Raw genomic sequence first — 22,784 nt, forward strand, 5'->3', positions numbered from 1 at the left:
AAAAACGAGAACCTGTGTTTTCGACATTTTTCAGCTGGTGCTTTTTCGCTCGCCATTTCTCCCCTGTTGGTCCCACGCTCCTTTCGCTGCGTTTTCTGAGTTCCTGGGGGTCCAATTGGTCGGGAATGGGTCATACAAATCAATTCTGAGACAAAGGATTTTTTGGTCACAAAATAAGGAAGGTTAACCCCTTTGTATTTTTGGCGAAAATTTTTGCCATTTTGAAAAATGCTGGAATGAATCCTTTTTGGCACTAGTCCGACGTAATTTTGAGAGAGAAATCGATTGGGCGCAGTCCCAATAGGCTGCGATAAACGGATCAAAAACTACAGCCAAAAAACGAGAACCTGTGTTTTCGACATTTTTCAGCTGGTGCTTTTTCGCTCGCCATTTCTCTCCTGTTGGTCCCACGCTCTTTTCGCTGCGTTTTCTGAGTTCCTGGAGGTCCAATTGGTCGGGAATTGGTCATACAAATGAATTCTCAGACGGAAGATTTTTCGGTCAGAAAAAAAGAAAGGTTGACCCTTTTGTATTTTTCGCGAAAATTTTCGCGATTTTGAAAAGTGCTGGAATAAATTCTTTATGGCACTAGTCCGACGTAATTTCGCGAGAGAAATCAATTGGGCGCAGTCCCAATAGGCTGCGATAAACGGATCAAGAAATACAGCCAAAAAACGAGAACCTGTGTTTTCGACATTTTTCAGCTGGTGCTTTTTCGCTCGCCATTTCTCTCCTGTTGGTCCCACGCTCCTTTCGCTGCGTTTTCTGAGTTCCTGGGGGTCCAATTGGTCGGGAATGGGTCATACAAATCAATTCTGAGACAAAGGATTTTTTGGTCACAAAATAAGGAAGGTTAACCCCTTTGTATTTTTGGCGAAAATTTTCGCCATTTTGAAAAATGCTGAAATGAATTCTTTCAGGCACTAGTCCGACGTGATTTTGCGAGAGAAATCGATTGGGCGCAGTCCCAATAGGCTGCGATAAACGGATCAAAAAATACAGCCAAAAAACGAGAACCTGTGTTTTCGACATTTTTCAGCTGGTGCTTTTTCGCTCGCCTTTTCTCTCCTCTTGGTCCCACGCTCTTTTCGCTGCGTTTTCTGAGTTCCTGAAGGTCCAATTGGTTGGGAATGGGTCATACAAATAAATTCTCAGACGGAAGATTTTTCGGTCAAAAAAAAAGAAAGGTAGACCCCTTTGTATTTTTCGCGAAAATTTTCGCGATTTTGAAAAGTGCTGGAATAAATTCTTTATGGCACTAGTCCGACGTAATTTTGAGAGAGAAATCGATTGGGCGCAGTCCCAATAGGCTGCGATGAACGGATCAAAAACTACAGCCAAAAAACGAGAACCTGTGTTTTCGACATTTTTCAGCTGGTGCTTTTTCGCTCGCCTTTTCTCTCCTCTTGGTCCCACGCTCTTTTCGCTGCGTTTTCTGAGTTCCTGGAGGTCCAATTGGTCGGGAATGGGTCATACAAATCAATTCTCAGACGGAAGATTTTTCGGTCAAAAAAAAAGAAAGGTTGACCCCTTTGTATTTTTCGCGAAAATTTTCGCGATTTTGAAAAGTGCTGGAATAAATTCTTTGTGGCACTAGTCCGACGTAATTTCGCGAGAGAAAACGATTGGGCGCAGTCTCAATAGGCTGCGATCAACGGATCAAATGTGACAGCCAAAAAACGAGAACCTGTGTTTTCGACATTTTTCAGCTGGTGCTATTTCGCTCGCCATTTCTCTCCCGTTGGTCCCACGCTCTTTTCGCTGCGTTTTCTGAGTTCCTGGGGGTCCAATTGGTCGGGAATGGGTCATACAAATCAATTCTGAGACAAAGGATTTTTTGGTCAAAAAAAAAGGAAGGTTAACCCCTTTGTATTTTTGGCGAAAATTTTTGCCATTTTGAAAAATGCTGGAATGAATTCTTTCTGGCACTAGTCCGACGTAATTTTGCGAGAGAAATCGATTGGGCGCAGTCCCAATAGGCTGCGATAAACGGATCAAAAAATACAGCCAAAAAACGAGAACCTGTGTTTTCGACATTTTTCAGCTGGTGCTTTTTCGCTCGCCATTTCTCTCCTGTTGGTCCCACGCTCCTTTCGCTGCGTTTTCTGACTTCCTGGGGGTATAATTGGTCGGGAATGGGTCATACAAATCAATTCTGAGACAAAGGATTTTTTGGTCACAAAATAAGGAAGGTTAACCCCTTTGTATTTTTGGCGAAAATTTTTGCCATTTTGAAAAATGCTGGAATGAATTCTTTCTGGCACTAGTCCGACGTGATTTTGCGAGAGAAATCGATTGGGCGCAGTCCCAATAGGCTGCGATAAACGGATCAAAAAATACAGCCAAAAAACGAGAACCTGTGTTTTCGACATTTTTCAGCTGGTGCTTTTTCGCTCGCCATTTCTCGCCTGTTGGTCCCACGCTCCTTTCGCTGCGTTTTCTGAGTTCCTGGGGGTCCAATTGGTCGGGAATGGGTCATACAAATCAATTCTGAGACAAAGGATTTTTTGGTCACAAAATAAGGAAGGTTAACCCCTTTGTATTTTTGGCGAAAATTTTTGCCATTTTGAAAAATGCTGGAATGAATTCTTTCTGGCACTAGTCCGACGTGATTTTGCGAGAGAAATCGATTGGGCGCAGTCCCAATAGGCTGCGATAAACGGATCAAAAAATACAGCCAAAAAACGAGAACCTGTGTTTTCGACATTTTTCAGCTGGTGCTTTTTCGCTCGCCATTTCTCTCCTGTTGGTCTTACGCTCTTTTCGCTGCGTTTTCTGAGTTCCTGGAGGTCCAATTGGTCGGGAATGGGTCATACAACTCAATTCTCAGACGGAAGATTTTTCGGTCAAAAAAAAAGAAAGGTTGACCCCTTTGTATTTTTCGCGAAAATTTTCGCGATTTTGAAAAGTGCTGGAATAAATTCTTTATGGCACTAGTCCGACGTAATTTTGAGAGAGAAATCGATTAGGCGCAGTCCCAATAGGCTGCGATAAACGGATCAAAAACTACAGCCAAAAAACGAGAACCTGTGTTTTCGACATTTTTCAGCTGGTGCTTTTTCGCTCGCCTTTTCTCTCCTCTTGGTCCCACGCTCTTTTTGCTGCGTTTTCTGAGTTCCTGGAGGTCCAATTGGTCGGGAATGGGTCATACAAATCAATTCTCAGACAGAAGATTTTTCGGTCAAAAAAAAAGAAAGGTTGACCCCTTTGTATTTTTCGCGAAAATTTTCGCGATTTTGAAAAGTGCTGGAATAAATTCTTTATGGCACTAGTCCGACGTAATTTCGCAAGAGAAAACGATTGGGCGCAGTCTCAATAGGCTGCGATCAACGGATCAAATGTGACAGCCAAAAAACGAGAACCTGTGTTTTCGACATTTTTCAGCTGGTGCTTTTTCGCTCGCCATTTCTCTCCTGTTGGTCCCACGCTCCTTTCGCTGCGTTTTCTGAGTTCCTGGGGGTATAATTGGTCGGGAATGGGTCATACAAATCAATTCTGAGACAAAGGATTTTTTGGTCACAAAATAAGGAAGGTTAACCCCTTTGTATTTTTGGCGAAAATTTTTGCCATTTTGAAAAATGCTGGAATGAATTCTTTCTGGCACTAGTCCGACGTGATTTTGCGAGAGAAATCGATTGGGCGCAGTCCCAATAGGCTGCGATAAACGGATCAAAAAATACAGCCAAAAAACGAGAACCTGTATTTTCGACATTTTTCAGCTGGTGCTTTTTCGCTCGCCATTTCTCTCCTGTTGGTCCCACGCTCCTTTCGCTGCGTTTTCTGAGTACCTGGGGGTATAATTGGTCGGGAATGGGTCATACAAATCAATTCTGAGACAAAGGATTTTTTGGTCACAAAATAAGGAAGGTTAACCCCTTTGTATTTTTGGCGAAAATTTTTGCCATTTTGAAAAATGCTGGAATGAATTCTTTCTGGCACTAGTCCGACGTGATTTTGCGAGAGAAATCGATTGGGCGCAGTCCCAATAGGCTGCGATAAACGGATCAAAAAATACAGCCAAAAAACGAGAACCTGTGTTTTCGACATTTTTCAGCTGGTGCTTTTTCGCTCGCCATTTCTCACCTGTTGGTCCCACGCTCTTTTCGCTGCGTTTTCTGAGTTCCTGGAGGTCCAATTGGTCGGGAATGGGTCATACAAATCAATTCTCAGACGGAAGATTTTTCGGTCAAAAAAAAAGAAAGGTTGACCCCTTTGTATTTTTCGCGAAAATTTTCGCGATTTTGAAAAGTGCTGGAATAAATTCTTTATGGCACTAGTCCGACGTAATTTCGCGAGAGAAAACGATTGGGCGCAGTCTCAATAGGCTGCGATCAACGGATCAAATGTGACAGCCAAAAAACGAGAACCTGTGTTTTCGACATTTTTCAGCTGGTGCTTTTTCGCTCGCCATTTCTCTCCTGTTGGTCCCACGCTCTTTTCGCTGCGTTTTCTGAGTTCCTGGGGGTCCAATTGGTCGGGAATGGGTCATACAAATCAATTCTGAGACAAAGGATTTTTTGGTCAAAAAAAAAGGAAGGTTAACCCCTTCGTATTTTTGGCGAAAATTTGCTATTTTGAAAAATGCTGGAATGAATTCTTTCTGGCACTAGTCCGACGTAATTTTGCGAGAGAAATCGATTGGGCGCAGTCCCAATAGGCTGCGATAAACGGATCAAAAAATACAGCCAAAAAACGAGAACCTGTGTTTTCGACATTTTTCAGCTGGTGCTTTTTCGCTCGCCATTTCTCTCCTGTTGGTCCCACGCTCCTTTCGCTGCGTTTTCTGAGTTCCTGGGGGTCCAATTGGTCGGGAATGGGTCATACAAATCAATTCTGAGACAAAGGATTTTTTGGTCACAAAATAAGGAAGGTTAACCCCTTTGTATTTTTGGCGAAAATTTTTGCCATTTTGAAAAATGCTGGAATGAATTCTTTCTGGCACTAGTCCGACGTGATTTTGCGAGAGAAATCGATTGGGCGCAGTCCCAATAGGCTGCGATAAACGGATCAAAAAATACAGCCAAAAAACGAGAACCTGTGTTTTCGACATTTTTCAGCTGGTGCTTTTTCGCTCGCCATTTCTCTCCTGTTGGTCCCACGCTCTTTTCGCTGCGTTTTCTGAGTTCCTGGAGGTCCAATTGGTCGGGAATGGGTCATACAACTCAATTCTCAGACGGAAGATTTTTCGGTCAAAAAAAAAGAAAGGTTGACCCCTTTGTATTTTTCGCGAAAATTTTCGCGATTTTGAAAAGTGCTGGAATAAATTCTTTATGGCACTAGTCCGACGTAATTTTGAGAGAGAAATCGATTAGGCGCAGTCCCAATAGGCTGCGATAAACGGATCAAAAACTACAGCCAAAAAACGAGAACCTGTGTTTTCGACATTTTTCAGCTGGTGCTTTTTCGCTCGCCTTTTCTCTCCTCTTGGTCCCACGCTCTTTTTGCTGCGTATTCTGAGTTCCTGGAGGTCCAATTGGTCGGGAATGGGTCATACAAATCAATTCTCAGACGGAAGATTTTTCGGTCAACAAAAAAGAAAGGTTGACCCCTTTGTATTTTTCGCGAAAATTTTCGCGATTTTGAAAAGTGCTGGAATAAATTCTTTATGGCACTAGTCCGACGTAATTTCGCGAGAGAAAACGATTGGGCGCAGTCTCAATAGGCTGCGATCAACGGATCAAATGTGACAGCCAAAAAACGAGAACCTGTGTTTTCGACATTTTTCAGCTGGTGCTTTTTCGCTCGCCATTTCTCTCCTGTTGGTCCCACGCTCTTTTCGCTGCGTTTTCTGAGTTCCTGGGGGTCCAATTGGTCGGGAATGGGTCATACAAATCAATTCTGAGACAAAGGATTTTTTGGTCAAAAAAAAAGGAAGGTTAACCCCTTCGTATTTTTGGCGAAAATTTGCTATTTTGAAAAATGCTGGAATGAATTCTTTCTGGCACTAGTCCGACGTAATCTTGCGAGAGAAATCGATTGGGCGCAGTCCCAATAGGCTGCGATAAACGGATCAAAAAATACAGCCAAAAAACGAGAACCTGTGTTTTCGACATTTTTCAGCTGGTGCTTTTTCGCTCGCCATTTCTCTCCTGTTGGTCCCACGCTCCTTTCGCTGCGTTTTCTGAGTTCCTGGGGGTATAATTGGTCGGGAATGGGTCATACAAATCAATTTTGAGACAAAGGATTTTTTGGTCACAAAATAAGGAAGGTTAACCCCTTTGTATTTTTGGCGAAAATTTTTGCCATTTTGAAAAATGCTGGAATGAATTCTTTCTGGCACTAGTCCGACGTGATTTTGCGAGAGAAATCGATTGGGCGCAGTCCCAATAGGCTGCGATAAACGGATCAAAAAATACAGCCAAAAAACGAGAACCTGTATTTTCGACATTTTTCAGCTGGTGCTTTTTCGCTCGCCATTTCTCTCCTGTTGGTCCCACGCTCCTTTCGCTGCGTTTTCTGAGTACCTGGGGGTATAATTGGTCGGGAATGGGTCATACAAATCAATTCTGAGACAAAGGATTTTTTGGTCACAAAATAAGGAAGGTTAACCCCTTTGTATTTTTGGCGAAAATTTTTGCCATTTTGAAAAATGCTGGAATGAATTCTTTCTGGCACTAGTCCGACGTGATTTTGCGAGAGAAATCGATTGGGCGCAGTCCCAATAGGCTGCGATAAACGGATCAAAAAATACAGCCAAAAAACGAGAACCTGTGTTTTCGACATTTTTCAGCTGGTGCTTTTTCGCTCGCCATTTCTCACCTGTTGGTCCCACGCTCTTTTCGCTGCGTTTTCTGAGTTCCTGGAGGTCCAATTGGTCGGGAATGGGTCATACAAATCAATTCTCAGACGGAAGATTTTTCGGTCAAAAAAAAAGAAAGGTTGACCCCTTTGTATTTTTCGCGAAAATTTTCGCGATTTTGAAAAGTGCTGGAATAAATTCTTTATGGCACTAGTCCGACGTAATTTCGCGAGAGAAAACGATTGGGCGCAGTCTCAATAGGCTGCGATCAACGGATCAAATGTGACAGCCAAAAAACGAGAACCTGTGTTTTCGACATTTTTCAGCTGGTGCTTTTTCGCTCGCCATTTCTCTCCTGTTGGTCCCACGCTCTTTCCGCTGCGTTTTCTGAGTTCCTGGGGGTCCAATTGGTCGGGAATGGGTCATACAAATCAATTCTGAGACGAAGGATTTTTTGGTCAAAAAAAAAGGAAGGTTAACCCCTTTGTATTTTTGGCGAAAATTTTTGCCATTTTGAAAAATGCTGGAATGAATTCTTTCTGGCACTAGTCCGACGTAATTTCGCGAGAGAAAACGATTAGGCGCAGTCCCAATAGGCTGCGATCAACGGATCAAATGTTACAGCCAAAAAACGAGAACCTGTGTTTTCGACATTTTTCAGCTGGTGCTTCTTCGCTCGCCATTTCTCTCCTGTTGGTCCCACGCTTTTTTCGCTGCGTTTTCTGAGTTCCTGGGGGTCCAATTGGTCGGGAATGGGTCATACAAATCAATTCTCAGACGGAAGATTTTTCGGTCAAAAAAAAAGAAAGGTTGACCCCTTTGTATTTTTGGCGAAAATTTTTGCCATTTTGAAAAATGCTGGAATGAATTCTTTCTGGCACTAGTCCGACGTAATTTTGCGAGAGAAATCGATTGGGCGCAGTCCCAATAGGCTGCGATCAACGGATCAAATGTGACAGCCAAAAAACGAGAACCTGTGTTTTCGACATTTTTCAGCTGGTGCTATTTCGCTCGCCATTTCTTTCCTGTTGGTCCCACGCTCTTTTCGCTGCGTTTTCTGAGTTCCTGGGGGTATAATTGGTCGGGAATGGGTCATACAAATCAATTCTGAGACAAAGGATTTTTTGGTCACAAAATAAGGAAGGTTAACCCCTTTGTATTTTTGGCGAAAATTTTTGCCATTTTGAAAAATGCTGGAATGAATTCTTTCTGGCACTAGTCCGACGTGATTTTGCGAGAGAAATCGATTGGGCGCAGTCCCAATAGGCTGCGATAAACGGATCAAAAAATACAGCCAAAAAACGAGAACCTGTGTTTTCGACATTTTTCAGCTGGTGCTTTTTCGCTCGCCATTTCTCTCCTGTTGGTCCCACGCTCTTTTCGCTGCGTTTTCTGAGTTCCTGGAGGTCCAATTGGTCGGGAATGGGTCATACAACTCAATTCTCAGACGGAAGATTTTTCGGTCAAAAAAAAAGAAAGGTTGACCCCTTTGTATTTTTCGCGAAAATTTTCGCGATTTTGAAAAGTGCTGGAATAAATTCTTTATGGCACTAGTCCGACGTAATTTTGAGAGAGAAATCGATTAGGCGCAGTCCCAATAGGCTGCGATAAACGGATCAAAAACTACAGCCAAAAAACGAGAACCTGTGTTTTCGACATTTTTCAGCTGGTGCTTTTTCGCTCGCCTTTTCTCTCCTCTTGGTCCCACGCTCTTTTTGCTGCGTTTTCTGAGTTCCTGAAGGTCCAATTGGTCGGGAATGGGTCATACAAATCAATTCTCAGACGGAAGATTTTTCGGTCAAAAAAAAAGAAAGGTTGACCCCTTTGTATTTTTCGCGAAAATTTTCGCGATTTTGAAAAGTGCTGGAATAAATTCTTTATGGCACTAGTCCGACGTAATTTCGCGAGAGAAAACGATTGGGCGCAGTCTCAATAGGCTGCGATCAACGGATCAAATGTGACAGCCAAAAAACGAGAACCTGTGTTTTCGACATTTTTCAGCTGGTGCTTTTTCGCTCGCCATTTCTCTCCTGTTGGTCCCACGCTCTTTTCGCTGCGTTTTCTGAGTTCCTGGGGGTCCAATTGGTCGGGAATGGGTCATACAAATCAATTCTGAGACAAAGGATTTTTTGGTCAAAAAAAAAGGAAGGTTAACCCCTTCGTATTTTTGGCGAAAATTTTTGCCATTTTGAAAAATGCTGGAATGAATTCTTTCTGGCACTAGTCCGACGTAATTTTGCGAGAGAAATCGATTGGGCGCAGTCCCAATAGGCTGCGATAAACGGATCAAAAAATACAGCCAAAAAACGAGAACCTGTGTTTTCGACATTTTTCAGCTGGTGCTTTTTCGCTCGCCATTTCTCTCCTGTTGGTCCCACGCTCCTTTCGCTGCGTTTTCTGAGTTCCTGGGGGTATAATTGGTCGGGAATGGGTCATACAAATCAATTCTGAGACAAAGGATTTTTTGGTCACAAAATAAGGAAGGTTAACCCCTTTGTATTTTTGGCGAAAATTTTTGCCATTTTGAAAAATGCTGGAATGAATTCTTTCTGGCACTAGTCCGACGTGATTTTGCGAGAGAAATCGATTGGGCGCAGTCCCAATAGGCTGCGATAAACGGATCAAAAAATACAGCCAAAAAACGAGAACCTGTGTTTTCGACATATTTCAGCTGGTGCTTTTTCGCTCGCCATTTCTCTCCTGTTGGTCCCACGCTCTTTTCGCTGCGTTTTCTGAGTTCCTGGAGGTCCAATTGGTCGGGAATGGGTCATACAAATCAATTCTCAGACGGAAGATTTTTCGGTCAAAAAAAAAGAAAGGTTGACCCCTTTGTATTTTTTGCGAAAATTTTCGCGATTTTGAAAAGTGCTGGAATAAATTCTTTATGGCACTAGTCCGACGTAATTTCGCGAGAGAAAACGATTGGGCGCAGTCTCAATAGGCTGCGATCAACGGATCAAATGTGACAGCCAAAAAACGAGAACCTGTGTTTTCGACATTTTTCAGCTGGTGCTTTTTCGCTCGCCATTTCTCTCCTGTTGGTCCCACGCTCTTTTCGCTGCGTTTTCTGAGTTCCTGGGGGTCCAATTGGTCGGGAATGGGTCATACAAATCAATTCTGAGACGAAGGATTTTTTGGTCAAAAAAAAAGGAAGGTTAACCCCTTTGTATTTTTGGCGAAAATCTTTGCCATTTTGAAAAATGCTGGAATGAATTCTTTCTGGCACTAGTCCGACGTAATTTTTCGAGAGAAATCGATTGGGCGCAGTCCCAATAGGCTGCGATAAACGGATCAAAAAATACAGCCAAAAAACGAGAACCTGTATTTTCGACATTTTTCAGCTGGTGCTTTTTCGCTCGCCATTTCTCTCCTGTTGGTCCCACGCTCCTTTCGCTGCGTTTTCTGAGTACCTGGGGGTATAATTGGTCGGGAATGGGTCATACAAATCAATTCTGAGACAAAGGATTTTTTGGTCACAAAATAAGGAAGGTTAACCCCTTTGTATTTTTGGCGAAAATTTTTGCTATTTTGAAAAATGCTGGAATGAATTCTTTCTGGCACTAGTCCGACGTGATTTTGCGAGAGAAATTGATTGGGCGCAGTCCCAATAGGCTGCGATAAACGGATCAAAAAATACAGCCAAAAAACGAGAACCTGTGTTTTCGACATTTTTCAGCTGGTGCTTTTTCGCTCGCCATTTCTCACCTGTTGGTCCCACGCTCTTTTCGCTGCGTTTTCTGAGTTCCTGGAGGTCCAATTGGTCGGGAATGGGTCATACAAATCAATTCTCAGACGGAAGATTTTTCGGTCAAAAAAAAAGAAAGGTTGACCCCTTTGTATTTTTCGCGAAAATTTTCGCGATTTTGAAAAGTGCTGGAATAAATTCTTTATGGCACTAGTCCGACGTAATTTCGCGAGAGAAAACGATTGGGCGCAGTCTCAATAGGCTGCGATCAACGGATCAAATGTGACAGCCAAAAAACGAGAACCTGTGTTTTCGACATTTTTCAGCTGGTGCTTTTTCGCTCGCCATTTCTCTCCTGTTGGTCCCACGCTCTTTCCGCTGCGTTTTCTGAGTTCCTGGGGGTCCAATTGGTAGGGAATGGGTCATACAAATCAATTCTGAGACGAAGGATTTTTTGGTCAAAAAAAAAGGAAGGTTAACCCCTTTGTATTTTTGGCGAAAATTTTTGCCATTTTGAAAAATGCTGGAATGAATTCTTTCTGGCACTAGTCCGACGTAATTTCGCGAGAGAAAACGATTAGGCGCAGTCCCAATAGGCTGCGATCAACGGATCAAATGTTACAGCCAAAAAACGAGAACCTGTGTTTTCGACATTTTTCAGCTGGTGCTTCTTCGCTCGCCATTTCTCTCCTGTTGGTCCAACGCTCTTTTCGCTGCGTTTTCTGAGTTCCTGGGGGTCCAATTGGTCGGGAAAGGGTCATACAAATCAATTCTGAGACGAAGGATTTTTTGGTCAAAAAAAAAGGAAGGTTAACCCCTTTGTATTTTTGGCGAAAATTTTTGCCATTTTGAAAAATGCTGGAATGAATTCTTTCTGGCACTAGTCCGACGTAATTTTGCGAGAGAAATCGATTGGGCGCAGTCCCAATAGGCTGCGATAAACGGATCAAAAAATACAGCCAAAAAACGAGAACCTGTGTTTTCGACATTTTTCAGCTGGTGCTTTTTCGCTCGCCATTTCTCTCCTGTTGGTCCCACGCTTTTTTCGCTGCGTTTTCTGAGTTCCTGGGGGTCCAATTGGTCGGGAATGGGTTATACAAATCAATTCTCAGACGGAAGATTTTTCGGTCAAAAAAAAAGAAAGGTAGACCCCTTTGTATTTTTCGCGAAAATTTTCGCGATTTTGAAAAGTGCTGGAATAAATTCTTTATGGCACTAGTCCGACGTAATTTTGCGAGAGAAAACGATTGGGCGCAGTCTCAATAGGCTGCGATCAACGGATCAAAAGTTACAGCCAAAAAACGAGATCCTGTCTTTTCGACATTTTTCAGCAGGTGCTTTTTCGCTCGTCGTTTCTCTCCTGTTGGTCCTACGCTCTCTTCGCTGCGTTTTCTGAGTTCCCGAGGGTCCAATTGGTCAGGTGAGGGTCGTATACATCGAATCTGAGACCAAAAACTTTGGGCTTTAAAATCGAAGAAAAAGTGAGGCTAACTCCCTTTTTTTTTTTTTTTTTTTTTTTTTTTTTTTTTTTTTTTTTTTTTTTTATAACGCTGGTAAAAATGCCTTATGCACACCCTGGAGCTTCGTGCAAGAAGCTTCAGGGTAGTGTGGGACTCGCACCCACTAAAAAACCAGCGGCCACTCTGGTACGAGTAGGGGGGACTCCCCGGAACCGCGCGAGGCATAACCTCAGGGATCCCCCCGGCACCTTCGCGGTTACGCGCAGACCTTACTTTAACGCCTATCCGGGAGTTGCGCCTCCCGGCTACCCCCCGCTACATCCTATGCTCAGTGTCCTCTTGCGAAGGACGACCCTGCCCGCTGGTGGGGCATCTTCTGTTGCCGCTACGACGAGAGCTCCGCTTAACGGAGCTGCCAAGCGTATGGAGACCCCCACTCGGTGCTCGATTTTCGCGATATTGAGCGCCCTGCCCTTGCGGATCCGGGGGAAGATGGATCCGGCGCGACCGTCACATCCGCCGTCCCTGGGCCGGGGGCCGAAGAGAGAGAGGCAGAAGAAGAAGAAGAAGAAGAAGAGGGGGCATGGCCGGAATGACCCTATCGTCACCCTACTGCCTAGCGTCTCACCTATCCTGGCACCAGATTCCAAGTTGCCCTGCAGGCTAACCCCTTTGTATTTTTGGCGAAAATTTTTACGATTTTGAAAAGTGCCGGAATAAATTCTTTCAAGCACTATTCCGACGTGATCTTGCGAGAGAAATTTATTGGGCGTGTTACGTGGGGGTGAGTGTGTACTGAGCGGTGGTAGTTAATGATTCATCGAATAATCTAGCTCCTACGTAACGACAATGAATAATAATTAAATCTAAGAAAAGACTTACCTTTCGGTAAGCCGGTTATTTGTAGGATCGTGTCGCTATAGACCTGTACAGGTCTGTGAGGTTTGTTTAAATAGTTGAGGCTATTTCATAATAAAGAAAATGGGAAGAAGGTCGCTCAAAATAAATGTTTAAAAAGATTTAACTGGTAAAAGATGAAGTATATTCTGGTTCAATTTAGTTATTGAAATATCTGGTAACAATCGATGGTGATAATTATATATATGAGCCAAAAATAACAATTCATAAAGGTTTCAAATTGAATAAAAAATCGCGTGTTATACTATTCTAGAAGATAATATTATTTGGTACCAGGAACATCTACTCTGAACGATGGTTATAACTAGCTGGTCGTGATAATTGTATTGTATCTCTCTTTTTAGATTATCTTAAATCGTTTAATATTATATATATATATTTAATATATATATTTAATCGTTTAGTCTTATTTGTTAATTCTTGGAAACAATAAGTGGAATTTAATTGGGGGTAGTGAAGCTAGCCACCAATTCTATGCTTGGTTTTTGTGAATTTACTGAAGTAGTTTTGATTATCAAGGTGAAACAAGAATTCGTCTAATTTCGAAGATTAACACTCGGATTGACTTAGCTTTTTGGTGAATCGGTCGACGAGATTGAGAGCCGTCGGATCGTGTCGGTCTGCGTCGGTAGAATGCTGGACCAGGGGCCTCACCTCAAATTTGGAAGAGTTGATGAATCGAATGATGTTGAACGTTGGTCACTTAGTCTTTGTGAATTTAGAATGATATCTTGTTATCGAAAGTTTGAAAGTGTCTGTTTGTGATTTTGATGATAAGTTAAAATTGATTGGAACGATTATTTATTAAAAATGATAGTGTAATTATTATTATTTTTACTTAAGATTACCTGATTCGCTTGAATCAGGGCCGAACTCAATTTTAACTAAGGGAAATGGAATATCATAAAAATGTCTATTCGCGAAATGACGAGATTTAGTAAAGAACAGAAAAGATGGAAATGTAGAAGATAGTGAGTCTTTTGCAGCTAACAGAATAACTGAATGCTCGAATTTAACGAATTAGCGCGAGACTTTAGGCCGGTCACAACTAAGATTTTCCAAACGCTACTCTTGCTCGAGAGGGCTAATCCGGGTTTACGTCCACGCACTTCGCGACTTGACAGACGAAAGACGCGGCTTTTTGGGCCCGAGGGTCCAAGGAGCTGCAGTTGTAATTAGTTACAACGGTAATTAGCCAATGAGGTGCGAGGGCGTCCTCCTGGCGCCCAAATCCACGTGGTCAGCGTTACTTCTCGCTCTTCGACGGTGTTCCGACGATTCTCAATCTCGTCGGTGACACATTGGAAATATGAACAAAAGATATTTGCATGCAATGTTCACACATTCATTCATACAGTCCAATGAGTAATCTATTTTAATTTGATGGTCCTGAAGGTAGTGGTTTATCCTAGTTATTGATTATAATTTTAATTTAAAAAGAGGAATATTTCCAGGCTGAGCGCTACTGATACTAACTCAGCAGTCTCTCATCTCAGTTCTTGGTACCAGATAAATAGAATAAAGTTGAACCTTATACTAGGGATCATCGTTGGTCTCTACGTGACTTTTGCCAGGAGGGGTGGAACTCGCCGTTATTAGAATATGAGATTTTGATAAAATGATATCTGTGCAGTGAAGAAATTAAAGAAATGAAATGAAATGGAATTTTGAAAAAGGTACGCCAAGGCGGTACGTCGGGGCGTAACAGGCGTAGTTCCAATACGCTGCGATCAACGCATCTAAAGTTACAGCGAAAAAACGAGATCCTAGGTAGGGTAGTGTGCGGTAGGGTAGTGTAGGGTAGGGCGTCACCCAACTACTGGTGAACTTCACAAGTCCCCTCGCAATGCAACCACGTGGGAACGATGCTGTGGTGCAGAATGGCACGGTGTTCACCGCCAGCTGTCAATGTGGCAGCTCGGCGGAACATGAACGCATGTTCCCCCACTACCGCACCACGGTGGCCAATGGGACAACAAATTCCGACTGGTGGGTGACTGTGGAGTCAACGCGAACCGTCGCCCCAGCTGTGGGAGGGGGCTGTACAAGGACTGCGTGGAACATGCTCGTGCGGTGCGGTGCTAGGGACGAAATCCATAAAGGACAGAAAACAAAAAGACAAGTGCCGCGTAAAAGTGATGTCGAATGGACGGGAGGTCGCAGAAAATGACGGGTAAACAAATAACTCACAGCCGAGTAATTGTTCAAGGTAATATAAATGATCATCAAAGTGACTCGGGAAAAGTGCCGAACAATAAATAAGTGGGCATTTAATAAAAGTAAACAAACAATAGCACTTAATAGGCCGCAGGAATCCGCGTCGGCAAATTCCGACGGGCAGCAACGCACGGCAGGCCAGAAGTGAGGTAGCATTATAAACATATTATTATCCATATTTATAGTTGCTAAAAAAAGACTCGAGTGCCTAGATGATAATAAAAATTCCAGCAGGCAAATAAAACAAGTAGTAGTAAATAGTACTAACACTATAGAGTAAGATTAAAATTAAGCGACGGCTTTTAAACCGTAGGACAGGAGTAGACTGACCGGCGCGGAATCCTTGCGTCAGCAAATTCCGTACCGGCAGTGGGTCACGAGCCGTAATACTACGGCAAGTGACTGATAAAATAACAGGTAATATATTTTGTAGTATTTGCCTTCTAGCAGGCAAATAAAATAAGTAAAATAAGTAGTAGTAAATAGTACCAACACTATAGAGTAAGATTCAATCTAAGCGACGGCCTTTAAACCGTAGGACAGGAGTAGACTGACCGGCGCGGAACCCCTGCGTTAGCAAATTCCGTGCCGGCAGTAGGACGCGAGCCGTAACAACGACACGGCAAAGTGACAAACGAACTGACTGACGGGGACTCACAGAACAGACATGTAATAAAATAATATAGCAACAATGGACACGACATACAAACTAACTAACGGACTGACGGGGACTCACCAGACATATAACTATAGGATAAACAGGACAGTAGAGCAAAGGCGACGGGAGCGGAGATGTGGGGCCGACAGGCCGGCGAGGAGCATGCAACCACGAGACAGGCGAGGGAGGCTATGACAACAAGCCGGCCACAGGGACGAGGTGAAGTAATGCGAAAGCGGTTCCGCCTCGTCCTGGGTGATGAGCGACGGAGGGGTTTTAGCCGGTACAAATCCAGCACTATCCGAAGACACCAACTTGAACATCTGGATGTCGTTTTGAAGATTCCCCCTTCGCTGCTGAAAAAAAAAGGGTAAGGTAGGATATAATAGGGTAGGGTAGGGTACTACTACGACTTACTCCAACTCCTACGACTTCCACTACTTCTACTCCTATTTCTACACCTATTCCCGATCCTACTCCTGATTCTACTCCTGATTCCACTCCTGATTCTACTCCTGATCCTACTCCTCATTGTGATCCTCATCCTACTCATGATCCTGATCCTAGTCCTGATCCTACTCCTACTTCTACTCCTACTCCTACTCTATTAAATATCATATAAATTTTATACTCACAGTGCACAAATCCTCGTCATTCTCGTCCTCCTTTTCTTAGGCCTTTTCGTCGTTCACCTCGATCACCCTCAACCACCACCAACCACCTCCAACGACCACTGCTAACCACCTGGGATTATAACTCGAATACTAATTAATATGCTCAGGATTAGAACACATCAAAAATATTGTGTAAGGATTTGTATAATTTTGTAAGTGACACATTTGAGCAAGAAGATTATGAGAAAATTATAGAAATTTCATTAGCACGTTTATAGCTACTGAATTTCTGCTTGCGCGAAAAATGAATTGAAATAATTCATTGTAAACATGACAAGTTTAAAAATTTTTGTAATAAATACAATTACAATCGCCATTAAATATCATAAAAATTTTTCACTCACCGAGCACAAATCCTCGTCCTCCTCGTCCACCTTGTTCTCCTCGTCTTCCTCGTCCTCCGAGAGTCGAGATTCACCAAGTAGCGGAGCTGGAGCTCAGGAACCACGGAGCGCTTGTCCTGGAAGTCAAGTTCCACCAGGTAGCGGACCTTGAGCTTAGAAACTACGGAGCGCTTGTCCAGGAAGTCGAGTTCCTGCAGGTAGTGGATCTTTAGCTCAAAAACTACGGAGCGCTTGTCCCTGAAGACAAGTTGCACCAGGCAGCGGATCGGGATCGCAGAAAGTACGGAGAGCTTGTTCCTGAAGTCGAGTTGCACCAGGTAGCGGATCGGGAGCGCAGAAACTATGGAGAGCTTATTCCTGAAGTCGAGTTTCACCAGGTAGTGGACCTGGAGCGCCGAAAATACGGAGCGCTTGTCCTAGAAGTCGAGTTTCGCCAGGTTACGGACCTAGAGCGCTGAAACTACGGAGTGCTTGTCTCTGAAGTCGAGTTTCACTAGGTAGCGGATCCGGAGCGCAGAAACTACGGAGCGCTTGTCCTAGAAGTCGAGTTTCTCCAGGTAACGGTCCTGGAGCGCCGAAACTACGGAGCGCTTGTCCTGAAAGTCGTGATCCACCAGGTAGCGGACCTGGAGCGTAGGAAGTACGGAGCGCAGGATCCAGAAGGAAGAGACCCCGGTACCCGAAATCTGGGGAGCACGATTTTCATACGTCCGCTCTACTGCGCGGTTGTTTCCAGACTGAGGAATTCGGGTAGCTGATTACTATAGATCGATGACGTCGAAAGAAAAAAAATTTGGGTGACGTCACTTTCTGAAAATCCGATCATCCAAACTATGGTTTTGAACTTTAATACTATGTATGATGTATGATGTATGATGCATGATATGACAAGAAGTCTCATGATTTTAGTTTACACATTACAGACAAGAAATACGCACATTATCTTTCCTGCCGATTCCAGACTCAAGCGGCTTGGCCCTTCGATGGTCAGCCTTTGACTAAAGATATATTCTTCAGTTAACGGGTCTGCTTATAATGCGGCCGTTCTGCGATAGTTGGATGATAAAAATTTTTGCTCGTACCTTTCAAATGTGTGTTAAAATACACTCGAAGTTTTAAGAAGCTTCGTTTTTTCTCTCCCTATCCCATAAATCAAATCGCCGACAATCACCTTTTTAGGTCTTCAAATCAGGACACCGCGTTAAATACTGTCTCATATACGGAGCATCCATTCATCTCGATCAAAATTAGCGCATACGTGATGTATTACAGTTACTCTGAATTTTTAACTTCCCGTTTCTCTGATTTCAGAGAAAATAGGAAGTTATTGTGATCACCCGAAAAACGAAAAGTTGTGTTCTCACTAGATCTCCACGTTTTGAGGTCCGGAGAATCACCTCCAATCATTTTCAAATGGACATATGTATGTATGTATGTATGTATGTATGTATGTATGTATGTATGTATGAATGTATATATGTATGTACGTGCGTGATCAATTTTTTGTCCGACGATATCTCGAGAACGATTAGTCAGATTTTGATGAACTTGGCCTAAATCGACGCACCTCTTTCAGACTTAGACCTGGTTAGATTTTGCCTGTGATTGGTTTAGTAGTTTTTGAATAATTTAAAAAACCATATTCACAAAAATAAAATAAAAATGGTGTTATCTTCGCAACGGATGATCGGATTTGCATGAAAATTGGTATCCGAAGCTGTTTGGGGTCGCTGCTTCTTGCGCACTACTCGTCTGAAGGCCGCATGAAGCCAAGGCTCTACCTCGGCTTCGTGCTGCCGTTAGACTCGCAGTGCGCAAAACGCTCGTTTGGCCTCTCGTATCGAAATATACTAGTTTCGAGCACAAATAACGGGAAGTTCAAAGGCTGCCTCACAGTCAGCCCAAATCCCCTTGTTTTCCATACGAACACTTTTTGAAACAATTCTGCTTCTCTACCCAACGTAGATACTTCACTCGCGACTAGCCAAATCCGCGTTTCGATTCTATGTTTACGAAAATTCAATATCAAGAATGCAAATGAAAAGTTGTTGGAATAATTATGAATATTAATGTTATCGAATACATCGAGCGCGTGTCGAATAGAATCCCATTTCGAGATTAATAATTCTTCCATTTTCATATTATTGTAGATAATCTAGTTTGTCTCCTGGAAAATGGATCACATATATTAGTATTGTATGTACGTGGACCGCATATACATATATACTTTTTGGTCTCTGCATCATTATTACATCTGATCTATTATTATTCATGATCTATGTATACATTCTTCTCTCGGGTACCTATATTCTAATTAAATCATTTTTTTTTCTACGAACTTTGGAAGAAATTTATTTTCATTATTAATTTCTTGTATCGCCGACAAGTCGGTAAGTGCACACAGGCTAAGGACTGGCTTGGGTCTTATTTCTTACCATTGCGAAGACTGTGTTACTCGGAAGGTGAATACAGCCAGCATCATATCGAAATCAGTAACTCTCTGATGTTGTGCAATAAGTTCTCAACTCTACCGTTGGAACATCTCAGAGGGCGCAAGTGTACGACAATTTTTGGTTGTCACACCAAAGCCCATTAGGGCAACTGTCTTTATATTCTTCAGTCACCGGTAAAACGATAATAGATTCTGTAACTGAGTGAATTCTTAACTCGGATGGACGCTTTATGTGTGTATGTATGTATGTATGTACGTACGTACGTATGTATCTATGTGATCAATTTTTCGGTCGAACGATTTGTTTAGAACGAGTTACCGGATGGTTTGTAATTTGAATATGGCACGCAAACACTCCCTACCAACATGGCTGCCACGGCCGATTCGCTTTCCGTCTTTCGCCGCACTCGACGCGCCCATAATGCCACTTTAGGCTCCGTCCACAGTGTTCCCAACCGTCACATAATTATAGTAGATGTCACATAAATATGAACTTCGTACTATGTAACATAGAACTTTCATTATGTGACGGAAATCTACTATAATTTGGAAATTTGTACAAAAAGAAGTTTTTTTTTGTAATACAAAAACTGGCGGGACAAAATTCTTTAATACTTTTCGAAAAAAAATGATTTTTAATACTTTTCAAAAGAAACGTATTCAAATCTTTTCGCGCTAGGCAAAAAATTGTCAGCGCCATTCACCATAATGTGGTTTTTAATTTTAACCACATTATTGCGGAGGGCGCTGACATGCACGGTTCGGGCTCAGGCGCGTTGGTGTTGATTTGAGCGCCCCGTTTCCCGCTTCCCGCCAGTTCCTGCCGTCATTCCTAGTGTGTACAAAAATAATTCAAATAAGTACCTTCTGGTCATTCGTACAATTAAATGTAAGTACGCACGCGTATTGTAATGGATAGGGATAATATACTTATAAAAATAATATTCCGTGATTTTATTGCATTATTAACATTTTCAAAAAAGTACTATAATTTTTTGTTCGGTACTATGATGCTACGGCCCTGGTCACATAGCCCCCCACGGACGGGTTGGGAACACTGTCCGTCCATAAGTCCGTGTTGCAGTCGGTAAAGACTGACTTTGTACCGTTGTAAAAATTCTTTCTCAGGTCATCCAAGATTTATCGACAGATGGAAACGCAATAATAGCAATAATAAGGTTCTTCGCTGTGATAGCACTTTGTTATGTGATTGCTAGATGACTCTGTTTCTGCACGAGAGTCGAAAAGCAAAGAATTCCCCGCCGTATCACGCATAGCACGGTCTTACATGCAGGTCTTGCGACTCAATAGAATTCCAATGGTAGAGAGTGGCTCCTCTGTTGAAGAAAAATCCAGATGGAGCTGCGATCGAGGGATGCATCAACATAACCTACAATGTTTGAATAAGCCTTTGACGTTAGGATTCCACGCCCATGTGACGCGCGAGCGCGACTATCGTCATCCTTGTCGCACCGGGCATCCCTCGATCGCAGCGACGCTAGCGGCTTGACACGTTAAGAGGCCCACGTCGAAACTCAGAGTCGCAAGACCTGTATGTAAGACCGTGACGCATAGCCACTAGATTGTGACGTAACTGATCGTAAACATTGAAACGACGCACAACGTGACAACCGACATCATCTTTAGAACACGGTTTTGACGAGAAGTCGATGATTTGAGCGGTATTGAAAAGTAGTGAAAATTAGTGACAATGGATGATCACGTTGCAAAAAAACAGAAGAAAGACCCGAATTACGACACTGCGTGGTTGACTGATTTTTTTGTCGCTAAACATGAGGACACTTCCATGTGTCTTTTATGCGGTTTAATTTTTCAACTTAATGATCAAGTAAAAATCAAAAACCACTTCAATGCTTGTCACAGTGAATACGACAATGACTTTCCGAAAGATTCCAGAGATCGTTCGACGAAAATTTGTAGTCTACTTAAGTGCTACCCTATGCTTCCAAAACCTCAATACGGCACGGTGGTAATGCTTGACAATATGTTTACTGAAACTGACAAATCGGCTCTGGAATTCTCTTATAAAGTCGCTTACTTGCTGGCTCGATCTGAAAGACCACCCGACGACGGATCAAAGTTTGCCGAGGATCTGATCTACCTGTTTATTAACTACGCGTGCAACCAAGACAATGAAGTCAAAACAGGACTCATGAAAAAATTGCACAATGTACAGCTCTCCGTTCCGACAATGCAAATCAGAGTCCATGCGATCAGAGCTGAAATATTGAAGCAGATTGATGCCGATTTGGAAAGATGCGAATGGTTCTCGTTGCAGCTCAGCAAATATGAAAGTATAAACACGGCAAGCCCGCCTCTGTGCAGTGTCTATGTACGAATGGTATTTCAAGATTTCAATATAACCGAGGAACTACTCAAAGTGATTCCCTTAAATGCGATGAAACTAAAAGATCAGGATGGGTTTGAAAAACTAAAGAATTTTCTCACTAGCAAGAAGATTCAGTTGAAAAAATTGGTCGCTGTAACTGCATCCACAGCGTGTAAAGAGTTTATTCAATGCTTCAAGGATGATTCAGACTTTTCGCACGTGCTAACATTTAACTGTATCACCGAAGAGCTGGTTTTGGCTGCCAGCGCTCTGCAGATGTCGTGGGTTTTCAACCCGATCGTCAACATTGTGAACACTATTCGAGGCTCGGTGCACCTTAAGGCCACGGGAATCTTGCCAGAATTGTTGACGGAGATCGAAGCAATTCCTAAAGATTCTTTGAGCTCTAAGGAAGAATCAATGTTGTTCGAAGGGAGACTGTTAATCAAAAGGTTTCAGGAAGATCTGCCGCAGGTGAGAGCTTTCTTACAGTCGAAGAGAGAACTTTGGAAGTACCCTGAACTCCAAATCAAGGAGTGGCAAATGGATTTGGCATTTGCAGTCGATATCAGTCAGCATCTACATAACTTGAAAGTGCAGTTAGAAGGGAAAAGTGTGGTTGAGCCGCAAATTTTCAATCTATACGAGTATGTGAAGTGCTTCCAACAAACAGTAGGGCTGTATGCCGAACACTTGCACAAAAATAAACTGTCTGCAAATATTTTTAAACACTTGACCAAGACCGTGGATGAAATGGACTCAGCGATAATTTTCAATGGAGAGCGCTTTGCTCGACATTTGGAGATACTTAAAGCATCGTTCGAGTCAAGATTCAAAGACTTCAAATATGTAGAGAAAATCGTCAAATATTTCAGTTGTCCCATTTTTAACTGTGATGACACTGTAGAGCAGGAAATTACTTCCGAAATTTACAATGTCTTTCCTGATTTGTCGGACCCATTTCTCATTTCCAGGGAAGTTGTTAGCATCGCCCATGACGAAAACGCTCGACGAATGTTATTTTCAATAGCTCAAGATGGTAAAAATATTGAGCATTTTTGGTCTGCACTTAATCAGGATGAATACCAAACTCTTGTAAAGACTTTCAGAAGATTAATGTCCTGCTTTGGTTTTACTCAGTTGTCTCGAAATCTATTTTCCTCCATGGAACGCATCAAGTCATCGCTGAGGTCGCGAACTGCAACCGATAAATATTTAAATGATGTATTAACCATTTCTTCAACTTCTTACCGTCCGGACATAGAGAAATTATGTGAAACAAATTAA

At 42.7% G+C, this 22,784-nt stretch overlaps 1 protein-coding gene across 1 annotated transcript; it reads left to right on the forward strand.

Moving 5' to 3' along the window:
* Positions 1–20,858: 20,858 nt before the first annotated feature.
* LOC124218512 (general transcription factor II-I repeat domain-containing protein 2-like) lies at positions 20,859–22,784 on the forward strand. Its single transcript, XM_046625031.1, has one exon. It carries the CDS (start codon positions 20,859–20,861, stop codon positions 22,782–22,784), a length of 1,926 nt encoding a protein of 641 aa, XP_046480987.1.

The sequence above is a fragment of the Neodiprion pinetum genome, chromosome 5, assembly GCF_021155775.2.
Source record: "Neodiprion pinetum isolate iyNeoPine1 chromosome 5, iyNeoPine1.2, whole genome shotgun sequence".
In the NCBI taxonomy this organism is placed as follows: Eukaryota; Metazoa; Arthropoda; class Insecta; order Hymenoptera; family Diprionidae; genus Neodiprion; species Neodiprion pinetum.

Coding starts and splice junctions, on each gene's coding strand:
- LOC124218512 (XM_046625031.1), top strand. CDS start 20,859: ATGGATGATCACGTTGCAAAAAAACAGAAGAAAGACCCGAATTACGAC.